The sequence below is a fragment of the Mustela lutreola genome, chromosome 3 (genome assembly GCF_030435805.1).
Source record: "Mustela lutreola isolate mMusLut2 chromosome 3, mMusLut2.pri, whole genome shotgun sequence".
NCBI classification, from domain to species: domain Eukaryota; kingdom Metazoa; phylum Chordata; class Mammalia; order Carnivora; family Mustelidae; genus Mustela; species Mustela lutreola.
In genome coordinates, this window is record NC_081292.1 from 174974637 (window position 1) to 174986919 (window position 12283).

The 12283-nt window shown below is 42.8% G+C and overlaps 1 protein-coding gene across 1 annotated transcript; it reads right to left on the reverse strand.

Annotated features, from left to right (window-relative positions):
• Nucleotides 1-10941: 10941 nt before the first annotated feature.
• LOC131827368 (small cysteine and glycine repeat-containing protein 8-like) lies at nucleotides 10942-11384 on the reverse strand. Its single transcript, XM_059167822.1, has one exon. The coding sequence runs from the start codon at nucleotides 11374-11376 to the stop codon at nucleotides 11020-11022; it is 357 nt and encodes a 118-aa protein (XP_059023805.1). The 5' UTR covers nucleotides 11377-11384; the 3' UTR covers nucleotides 10942-11019.
• Nucleotides 11385-12283: the final 899 nt, after the last annotated feature.

Here is a 12283-nt window from a genome sequence, read left to right on the forward strand (position 1 = left end):
GCAATTTAGCAATCTGTACATTTTTTTTTAAAGCACATGCCTTTCTTTCAACACAGAAATTTCATATCTTGGGCAAAGACATATATAATTGGCAAGGTTATTCTCTGTGGTGTAGTTAAAGACCAGGAAAAAACCTAAATGTCTACCATTGAGGTCACATTAAATGTTATAGCTATACATCAGAATACTGTACAGCTGTCAAAAAGAGTGAGATTCTGAGGTAACTGGGTGGCTCAGTCAGTTAAGCATCTGCCATTGGCTAAGGTCATAATCCCAGGGTGCTGGGATCCGGTCCCAGGTCGGACTCCCTTGCTCAGTGGAGAGCCTGCTTCTCCGTCCCCTACCTGCTTGAGCTTTCTCCTGCTATCTCTGTCTTAAAAAGAGAGAGAGAGAGAGAGAGATCCCATGGTGTCTGGTGTCTGGTGTCTGGGTAGTTAAGCATCTGCCTTCAGCTCAGGTCATGATCTCCAGGTCCTGGGATCCAGACCCACATCTTCAGTCTCTGTTCTCTCTCTCTCTATCTCTCTTGCAAATGAATAAATAAAATAAAATTTTAAAAAAGAGAGGTGAGATTCTTGTGAACTTAGAAGGACTTAGAAGGGGTGATTTGAGAGCTCAACAAGATCATTTATGTGACTACAAACTTACCCAAAATATTATAACATGCAGTCAAGGGAAAGGTGTTATCAGCAAGGTGTGCATGAGTGGGGTGGCTGGGGGGGAGGGGGGCGAAATGCATTAGGGTGATTTTAGAAAGAAAAACCTAACTGATGGAAACCCCACAGGCTTTTGGATGGCATGAGTACCCCCAAGCATTATAGTGTTCCTGTGACATCACCTCCCCCAGAGAAGTACTAATGCTTCGGGGAATGTTCGTACCCAAAGAGAGAGGTGCTCTGAATTCTTCTGCTTCAGGGGACTCACTGGGTCTCTTCAATTACACAAATGGTTCTGGACCTGAGGCTAACAGAGTCCAAGCAAAATTGTGCCTGTGACAATGACAGTGCCTTCATTGCTGTATGGGACACAGGTGTCTCTGACTTCCAACTGACCAAAGTGTTCAATGTCTCAGACTTTAGTTTGAAAGTAAAGCAATTTGGGAAACAATCGGGAAAGTCTTATAATCAAGTTAGGTAAATCTATAGGTTTCATTAAATAATCCATCCTAAACTTGTACTCTTCAGGTTTTCAAATTCCTATTCGTCCTTAAGATGCTCTTTAGTTGGGGAATTGGACCTGCACTGTCCCTCAGATTTCTAAGGAAACACACCCAGATGAGAGGAGCTAGTCCCCAAACACATTCACGACAGAAGTGAAGATGGCTCCACTGTCCATTGGTAAGAATGCTTTACCAAACGTGAGGAGATGCCACCCAGAGACATGAAATGCTGCCCTCACTTCTTCCCTGTGTCCATCTACCATGACTTCAGACTGGGGAAACTGACCTGAAACATTCAGAGAGAAAAATGGAGGAAACAGAGTGGTAACTCCCTCCTTCCTTCAAAACATTTTTTTCTGAATTTAAAATCATGTAAACTCATTATAAACAATTTCAAAATACAGAAAATTATTTTTTAAAAGATTTTATTTATTTGTCAGAGAGAGAGATCAAGAGAGCAAGCACAAGCAGAGAGAACAGAAGGCAGAGCAGAAGCAGGAACCCTGCTGAGCAAGGAGTCTCATGTGGTACTTGATCCCAGGACTCTGGGATCAGGACCTGAGCCGAAGGCAGATGCTTAGCTGACTGAGCCACCCAGGTGTCCCAAAATATAGAAAATTCTAAGCGTGAAAGTTAACACTGCTTGTAATAACCACTTGCACCTGTCAGATTTCCTGCCACTGCTTTCCTAGGCTTTACTTTTTTCCCCAGTATTTTTATTTTGGAGAATCACAAATCTATAGGAAAGTTCTGAGAACATCACAATAAGATATCACTCATTTAAGTTCACCAAGAAGGAACACTTCGCCAGAATTTTAGTTTTCTTTCTCCCTTTCATTTGAGAATAAGTTGCAAACATGAAACTTCACCCTTAACAAACTTGACCCCTAGCATGTATTTTCCAAAAGAGATCTTCCGTAGAACTACCACACACTTTTCACACTTAAGAAACTTAATAGTGATACATGCTACTACGTAAATACAGGCAATCTTCAGTTTCTCTATCCCAAGAATGCCTTATAATTTGTATTGACAATTTTAATAATGTCAACCTGGCTCCAACCAAAGATGTATTTTAAGTTAGCTTTTATCTAGAATGGTCCTCCAACATTTTATTTTTGTCCTGGCAAGGTGTTCTTGCAAAATCACCCTCAGAATGAATTTTTTCCCTCATGATAAAATCCAGGTTAAACACATTTGCAGGAATACTACACATGTGATTTTTTCCCCCCTCAGAACATGCTATTGGAAAGCATGTGATGTCTGTTTACCCTTTAGTGGTGATGTTAAATTCAATCAGCTAATTAATATGATGTCCACCAGATTTTGTCATTGTTAAGCTATTCTTTCCCTTTTAATAACCTTGATGTTATTTTCTGTGAATTTATATAACAAAATGAAGAGTATTACAAATATGTAGGTTTTATTCTGATTTTTGACTTACCATTTAATTGTATATAATTGCCCTTATATTGAATATTTGCTTTTTAGAAACTGTTTTTAATGACCACTTAATAGCCAATTTTGTGTCTAATTTCCTCATATTCACCACTAAGATAACCTAAGCAATTAGACATTTAGCTAACCATATAGAAATATAAACTGGGATACCAACAGCAACAACAACAAAAATATTTTTTCCATTATTTTAAAAATCATGTAGGGGCGCCTGAGTGGCTCTGTGGATTAAAGCCTCTGCTTTTGGCTCAGGTCATGATCCCAGGACCCTGGGATGGAGCCCCTCATCGGGATCTCTGCTCTGCAGGGAACCTGCTTCCCTTCCGCTCTCTCTGCCTGCCTCTGCCTACTTGTGATCTCTCTCTGTCAAATAAATAAAATTTTTAAAAAAAATCACGTAGGTTTATAATTTAAAAATATTATGGAGAGGTGCCATGTATTCTTTTTTAATATTAATTTTTTTAAATTAACATATAATGTGTTATGTGTTTCAGGGGTACAGGTCTGTGAATCATCAGTCTTACATAATTCACAGCACTCACCATAGCACATACCCTTCCCAATGTCCATCATCCAGCCTGTCCCACGTACTCTTACTCTAGCTTTTGTCAATGGTACCATCATGCATAACTATAGCATAACAGTGACTTTTTTTTAAAATTAAAACTTTACATCACACCAAATCTCCATAAATTCCAGATGGATCTTTTCATATTTTAATATTTGCATAAAGATATTTCAATATTTATACTTTATATTGAAATATAAAAATTAAAACTATGATGTAATATAAAAACTATGGGAGAATAGTTGTATATTGCTAGAATAGGGAAGGTCTTGCTTATTATAGCACCAAGACCAAAACTCATAAGAAAAATATCAATATGTACAATTTATATTTAAACATCTGCCAACAACTCAATATGAACTCAACATTTCTTCACTAATAAGAAAAATGTTAACATAACTCAACATGAAGTCTCAATTTTTTTTTTAACTGGGAAAACTATATATGCTCATCTGACAGACAAAAGATAAATATATTCATATGGAAAGAGTTCTTACAAATCCATATGGAAAAAAATGTACAAAGGACAGAATCACACATTTAAAAAAAATAATAAACCAGGGCTCCTTGAAAAATGGGTGATGAAAGGTACAAGTTGAACCCTGAACAAGAAGCTACAAAGTGTAACGGAGTCACATTGAGGTGACAATTTGAGCATCAAAAAAATAATAACTGAAATGTACTGAACATATTAGATATTTTTAAATACATGAGTTCGTAATAATACCAAAAAATAAAAAGTAAACCTCATAGTCATCTTTGGAAGATGCCAGAAAATTAACACATTGTTTTGAAACTGGTTTTTAAAAATGGTGGGGTGGAGAATCAGGCATTTACTCTGCCTTTTGTAAAGATTTTATTTATTTATTTGACAGAGAGAGATTACAAGTAGGCAGAGAGGCAGGCAGAGAGAGAGAGGAGGAAGCAGGCTCCCTGCTGAGCAGAGAGCCCGATGTGGGACTCCATCCCAGGACCCTGAGATCATGACCTGAGCCAAAGGCAGTGGCTTAACCCACTGAGCCACCCAGGCTCCCTACTCTGCCTTTTGTAAGTAAAATACACCTCAGAGTAACCAAAGAGTTGAGAAGAGGATATTTGCCTCTGCAGACAGAGCCCAAGTAACGAAGAGGAAGGAAAAAGCCGTCCTAATGAGTTCATGGATTTCCATAGTGACTAGCCAGGGATGCCAGTATCACACAGAGTGAGACAATAGAATGATGTATCTCTTGATAGAAAAATTCAATACCACCAATGAAGCAACCTTATCCAAAACTAGGTACAGAATCCTAACAGGCCACTAGATCTGATTACTGGAATTCCAGAGTGTTAATGATTCCACAGGGATGGAGTCTTCCAACTCCAGAACTCAGCCGTGGAAAACTAACCCACTGTACAGCAAAGACAAATTGCAAGGACACAGAGAGGGCTGCAGGGGAAACTCGGGTTAGAATAGACAGGAAAGGCTTCAGCCAGTTCTAAGGATACATGAGTCTTCTTAGAATCCTAACTAGATAACTTTTTATTTTTTATTTTACTATTTTAATTTTTTTATATTTTATTTTATTTTTTCAGTGTTCCAAGATTCATTGTTTATACACCACACCCAGTACTTCATGCAGTAGGTACCCTCCTTAATACCTACCACCAGGCTCACCCATCTCCTCACCCCCCTCCCTTCCAAAACCTTCAGTTGGTTTCTCAGAGTCCATAGTCTCTCACAGTTCATCTCCCCCTCCTATTTCCCCCAATTCATTTCTCCTTTCCTTCTCCCAATGTTCTCCATGTTATTCCTTATGCTCCACAAGTAAGTGAAACCATATGATAATTGACTTTCTCTGCTTGACTTATTTCACTCAGCATAATCTCCTCCAGACCTGTCCATGTCCATGTTGATACCAAAGTTTGGGTATTCATCCTTTCTGATGGAGGCGTAATAGTCCATTGTATATGTGGACCATATCTTCTTTATCCATTCATCTGTTGAAGGGCATCTTGGCTCTCTCCACAGTTTGGTGATTGCTGCTATGAACATTGGGGTGCATATGGCCCTTCGTTTCACTACATCTCTATCTTTGGGGTAAATACCTAGTAGTGCAATTGCAGTGCCATAAGGTAGCTCTATTTTTAATTTCTTAAAAAATCTCCACACTGCTTTCCAAAGTGGCTGCACCAACTTGCATTCCCACCAATAGTGTAAGAGGGTTCCCCTTTCTCCACATGCTCTCCAACACTTGTTGTTTCTTGTCATGTTAACTTTGGCCATTCTAACTGGTGTAAGGTAACTGTTTTAAAGATAAGATATTTAGGGAAATTTAAACATAACTAATTACTAAGAGTAATTAATTAAAAATTATTTTTAAAATTTAAAAATTATTGTAGGGACCGCTAGGTGGTTCAGTCAGTTACGTGTCCAGCTCTTAATTTTGGCTCAGGTCATGATCTCAGAGTTGTGAGATAGACCCTGAATCAGGCTCTGAACTGGGCATGGAGCCTGCTTGGATTCTCTCTTTCCCTCTCCCTCATCTCCTCCCTTACCTTGGCTTGTTTTTTCTCTTTCTCTCTTTCTCTCTTTAAAAAAGAATCATTCTTAACCTGGCAATTCACAGACCTGTACCCCTGGGGATAAAAATACATTACATGTTTATTTAAAATAAAAAAGAATTTTTTTTAAAAAGAAGCATTCTTAATTGTTAGGCATGACAATGGTGTTGTGGCTATACTTTAATTCTTACAGAAGTGTTTCAAAAACATTGGCTATGAATTAATTATTGTTAAAGCTAGGTCCATGGGAGTTCATGATACAAGTTTAAGGTTGGGTTTTTGTGAGTTTTTTTTACAGTGAACTTCACTAATAAACAAAACTTTAATTTTCCCATCTGCTATATTAACAAAACATTGTTTTAATCATATCTAGTGTTGGTTGCAGAGAAACCCTCAGGCACAGTGGCTGGGAATAACTGATAAACATTTTATAGAGAGCAAATTTATAAGTTTTATCAGCAAAACATGGGTAGTCTTTGATCTAGTCAGTCCACCTTTAAGAGTTTGCTCCAAGGAAATGATCAGAAGTGAGAAAAGATGTAATGTATAGCTAACACTTATTGAAGTCTTATTTTGTGCCAAGCACTGACTCATTTAATCTGCATAATAACCATTTGGATTCCATTTTTTTTTTTGAAGATTTATTTTATTTGTTTGAGAGAGAGCTCGTGCGTGCACCCTTGAGCAGAGGGGCCAGGGGAGGGTGGGAGAGGAGACATGCAGTGATCATGGCTGACTCTGCCCCAGGCTTTGGCTGGAATTCAGTCCCTCAGGTGGTCACTGCTGCACTACCCTGGGCACTCTCTTGCCCAGCTTGTCCTGAGAGAACCCTAGGGTCCCAGATCCCACACCCAGGCACAGCTGCCCCTATTCACCCCTCGCCCACATCACCAGGGAGCTCCTCCGCTGCCACCAACTGGCTCTCAGGGGTCCCCGCTCTGCTGGGCTGAGGGCAGAGCGCCCTGGGTGTCCACGGTTCTTACAACCACTGGGCCCACTCTCCATCCCAAGGGTGGAGCAGAGTCTTCCTTTAATTCCCCCTGACCTTTCAGGCCTCAGATTACAACTAATGGCAAGTCCCTGCAGGTTCAAAGATAACAGGGCGTGATTTAAACCAGGATCAGATACAAGCCAGGCTCTTCACGCGCAGGTGCCTCTTCCTACCTCCTTCCACTTTACTGCCTACCCCTCCTCTTCCTTCAGGAGGCCCGCCAGCATCTTTGCTCCCTTGGGAGTCACAAACCACAATTCAACTCCATTGAAAGAAGAAGGATTCACCTGCCCCAGGCAGGGGCTCACCCCGTGTCCTATTCTGAAATCTGTCCCGGCTGGCTCAGATGGTGGAAGGTGAGAAAAATCTGTTCCCTTCAAGGTAAATTCCACTTTATTCCCACCGTCCTGGATAGGGTCTGCCTCCTGCCCCCAGGGTCACAGCAGGACAATGACCTCAGAACTCAATTAACCAACAGCCCTACCTCCTGATGCTCAGAGTATTTAAGTCCAAGCAACACAGGGGACGTGGCCTGGGCATCTCACGCCTCTGTTGGAAAGTGCGTAACTCTGTCGTACTCATTTTCCTACTCTCTCCTTCATTGGGGGGTAAAATTGAACTGGAACATCTCTTCTAGAGACCCAAAGCTAGTGCTCCAGACCATCTGTGATGATTGGCTTGAACAAGAGGACCCACAGTCTCTCCTGCCATCCCCACCCCTGCCCGAGGCAAGTCGGTGCCTGAAGAGAAACAGGTCTACCCAAACAGCTCCAAAGCAGCACAGCAACGAAATATCGAAATATGGGCCAGGTCCTCATGCCCTGAGGCCCTCATGCCCATGACTCTCTCACTGCCCCCTCCACTCCCCCACCCCCAAAAAGAGCTTCCTCAGGGTGGAGCGGCACCCATTCCAACCCTGCCATCGTCAATTCTCAAGGTACAGTTACAGTAATCTATCTGCAGAGAAAGTCTGGTGATCTTCTCTCTAACTTGCCCTTCTCAGGGGGCCTAGGACATCCACAGCCAGGCTGAAGTTTGCAATGACCTGGACTGACAGTTGAGATGCAATTCCTCACCCCCCACCCCCACCACCTTGCTGAACACCTGCTCCCAGCCCACTCCTCTGCTTATAGCCACACAGTCCGCAGTACTCTTGACCCTGACAACTGGACACCTCACTCCCTCTGCACTTCCTGTTCTGGGCTCAAATGTCTCTCACCTTCACCATGACCTCATGACATCACATTTTACCATACTTTATTTTTTAAGGACCTCCATGGCACAGAAAACAATAGACTGTAACCTCTGGTTCTTAATATACTCCAAGAATAGTCTTCTTTATTTAGTTTGCCAATTATTTGGATAACAGGATAAAACCTTGACATCAAGGTCTAAAAGGTTCCTCACCACCCCAACCCTTTCATCTGCAGCCCTACACTCAGGTTAGTCCTTACCTTAAAACCTATGCTCACCCTCTCTTTGCTTTTCTTTGGACACGGATTTATTACATGTATACACATTCCTTCCTGTGAATACACTAAAATTCATTTGTTCATCTACTCTCTGGATGAGGGGGATTTCTGTTGCTTCTAAGGTTTTGATGTTTTGGACAGTGCTGCTCCAAACAATTTTTATCTAACTGCTAGAGCATGTGTGGGAGAATTCCTACACGCCCCAAGGGTGGAGTTGTTAAGTCTCCTGGAAATAAATGAAGAACAAAGTTTATTTATTCAGAGCTCACTACAGCAAAGGGATTCTGTCTTGCATTTTGGCAGAGGTTTTCAGGAGGAAAAGGAGAGGCTCCCAGGGTGCCCTGATGGGAGCCTGTGGCCGGAGGAAGGTGGAGTTAAGCTAACTAGCAGCAGGGCATTCTATGTGACTGGTTGAAGGGGGCCATATCTGGCTCTCTCTAGTTGGTCCTAAGTTACAAGCAGGGACAGAAATCTGGGAAGCTGCCAGTGACTGATCAGGTCCTGACCAGTTGGGGCTGCTTGTTACAGGATTTATTACTTGACTTCCTGGATTGTTTGCTGGAGATAATGATCAGGTTTCTGGAAATCTGACCTGCAGGTAGAAGATGGGCTGCCTGCACAACTTGCTTAGATAAGGCTGGGTTCCTGCCTGGTTGCTGCTGATTATAGGTGAGAGTTTTGTTTTGTATATGGTTTGGTCATTGACCATTCATATGTTCAATCTTTGGTCTCTAACATACCATATGATATACTCATTTCCTTAGTGTTATTATCTCACTCCCACAACTAGGATGTTAGGTCTATGAGAATGAGACGTTTTATATGTCTTGTTCACTGATGTACTCTTAGTGCCTAGAACAGTGTCTAACAACTTGTAGTTACTCTCTATGCATTTGTAAAATTGGGAAATATGCTGTATCTATAAATATATTATGCTGCTGGTACCAATGTCTTATTTCCCTATATCCTCAGAAGTAAACATTTATCACTCAGACCTAATCTCCTTCCGCTAGTGCAGGAATGTTCCGAGCCCTAGATTATTTTCCTGTGACCCGCCATGCCCAGGAGTGTCTGTCCGAGTTGGTGATCCCCAGTGGTACGATGATATTTCGTATTATTTTCTCGTTCCTTTGATGTACACATTAGTGTGAAAGCTGGCAAGTGGTAACAAGTAACACCCCTCCCAGCAGGCAGTATCACCCACCATCCTCTGGGTGTCTGTGAACACAGACTTGCACCAGGCAGGAGGTACCCAGTTCTGCTTGAGTCCTGTGAACCCCAGCAGGGTCTCGTCGGAAGCATCCCCAACACTGGAATTTGGTGTGTGCTTTCCCCTTGCTCCCTGCGCTGGGGTCTCCTACTGTTCTGTTCAGGGCAATGTTCTGAAGCAGTTGCTGTCCTTGAGTACTTCCCGGATGGAAGTGAGAGAGAGGACCCGAGATCTTGTGGGCTGCCTGAAACGTTGAGCTGCACCCTTCGGCCCCTGGCTCTGTGCCTTGCTTTCCACAAGAAACAGATTAAGTAGAAAAGTCTAAAGCATCATTCACATGAAAGGGTACTGCAGTTTGAATGTGGGCTCATCAGTTACATACACTGTGTGTGGTTCGCCTTCAAGGGACACTGAGACATGTGGTCTGAAGACAACCCATTGTGCTGTTTTAAAGATTTTATTTATGTAGAGAAAAAGAAAAGAATGAGTGGCGGGAGGGGCAGAGGGGGAGAGAGAGAGAGGGAGAGAATCCTCAAGCAGACTCCCTCTGAGCCCCTCTTGGGGCTGGATCTCCTGACCCTGAGATCCTGACCTGAGCAGAAATCAAGTCAGATGCTTAACCCGTTGAGCCATCCAGGCATCCTCTCCCATAGTGACATTTTAATTTTTAAGTTCTTATAGTATTTTTTGATATGACAGAATATGGTCTAAGTGAAGAAAGTGTTTGGGTATCTCACAATATTTACTAATAGATTTATTCTCTTGTGATCACATTATATTTTGTGACCACAACCTGACAAAGACACAGTTAGCTAGTACTGGTGATGGAATAAAAATTCTCACTAATATGCAGTCAGATTTTAGGTTGTTAATAGGACCAGAGAGAAATAACTAAAACCTAAGTAAGTACACATTGCTTTAGGTATTAAATTTCCCCTGATTGTAGACACCGAGATCAAAATCTTTTAGAAAAGTGGAATCCGGAGGTGGAGAGAGAGTGTTGATACAGTGTTGTCAGAATTTTTTTGCTGGCTTGCACAGGAGGATGGTTGAAGCCACCAAATTATGACCATTGTATGAAAACCTATTATTGACAGATTACTCATTACTTACTCCAAACCCATCTCAAACAAACACCAGGGGTCTTACTTTGATGGGTGTAATCACATCCTTGAGTGAGACACCGTCGAGTAAGGACAAGAGAGGAGACATTGGTGAGACTTTGAATGTCAGTTTTATGTGGTTTATTAGGAAAATCATTGTCTTAGGTTTACAGAAACAGAAACTAGCAGAGATTTGGGATATAGAAGTCATAAAAAGAGGAGGAAAGGAGTAAAAACACATATTTCAGCAGTCACATTTCAAGAAAGGATAGCATTAACAATCATCACTCTATTTTGTTGGGCTCACACTTTGGTGATGGATGGGGGATTGTGTTGGTGTTTTCCATTTAGAGGCAGGATATCAGGGACCGGGCGATCTGTGTTAAACTCCTTAGCCTGATAACCAGTGTCATGTCACCCTTGGTGACATTCAAATCCGGGAGGACTGTCAAGAAGAAAGAAAATCTTATTAATGGGACAGTTACCTGCAGCATCTTCCCAGAAGCCAAACGGCCGCTTAGCAGCAGCATTGCTTCTTGCAACCGCACTTCTGCTGGCAACAGCACTTCTGCTGGCAACAGCCCTTCCCACAGCCACAGCCACACGAGCCGCAGCCACATGAGCCACAGGAACTGCAGCCACAGGTGCGGCGGCAGCAGCAGACCACGGGGGTACTGCAGCAGCCCCCGCAGCAGCCGCAGCAGCAGGGACAGCAAGCGGAGCAGCAGCCCACGCGGTAGCACCTGCAGGTGGTGCAGCTGCCACAGCCGCCGCAGCCGCCGCAACCGCCGCAGCCGCCGCAGCCGCCGCAGCTACCGCAGCCACTGCTGCAGCCACCGCAGCCGCCACAACTTCCACAGCCACAGCACCCCATGGTGTCAGGAGAGTAAGGACTCAGTAGAGGTGAGGAGGGAGACTCAGGAGGTGAGGAAGGTCTGATGCCGCCTTCTGCTGGGGGAGCCCCTTATATACCCAATCTGGGGGTATGGACAGTGAGACACATGACCACTTCCCGGTGCTATTTAGTTCAGTCATCATGGGAAAAATTTCATAATCTATTAATTACTTCCCTTTTTGTGATGTTGGCTGGATTTATTAGGTTATTTGTTTATTTTTCTAAGTCAAATAAATGCCCTAAAAATTCCAGCAAGGGCTCCTGGGAGCCATGGAGAAGGGGATGCCGTCAACAGCCACAGACGTGCTAAGAAAGCCCACGCAGCACAACATCCTGGGGCTGAACCGATGGGCTGATGCGCAGCGACAATGAACATCAGGAAGGGGGCTTTTTCCATGCCCAACCCAGAAGTCCTCTTACCAAAGACTGAGAAGTAAAAGGAGCTTCAGGCTGAATGTCCTTGCCAACTGCAGAATCAGCCTTGCTGCCCTCATCAGAGATATTTTCCAAAGAATGAAAGTCTCACTCCCTGCTATAGAGCCGTCCAGCTGGCCCCCATGTACTGCTGTGTAGTACCTTTCACCTAGGGAGGCTGCTTAGAAAGCAAAAGTAAATATTTCCAACGGCTCCTCTTTTATGATTCCTATTGCATTTAAAATACAAAGACTTTTCCCAATTACAACAAAACATGAATTTGAGTGCTTGGGATATCAAATGCAGTCTAAGAGGAAACTACCTGCAAAATGGTGTGCCCGCAATGGCACACAGATGAGGAGAAGTACTTTAACTATGTGCATCCCTTTTTAAATTCATATTCAGGGTATATTTGAAAGCTACTGACATGACCCATTTTGCCTGTTTCCTGTGGTCTCCTAGGGGTGGCCAT

What these genes read in the sequence shown, in the direction of transcription:
- LOC131827368 (XM_059167822.1), bottom strand. Translation starts at nt 11,376, where the DNA reads ATGGGGTGCTGTGGCTGTGGAAGTTGTGGCGGCTGCGGTGGCTGCAGC.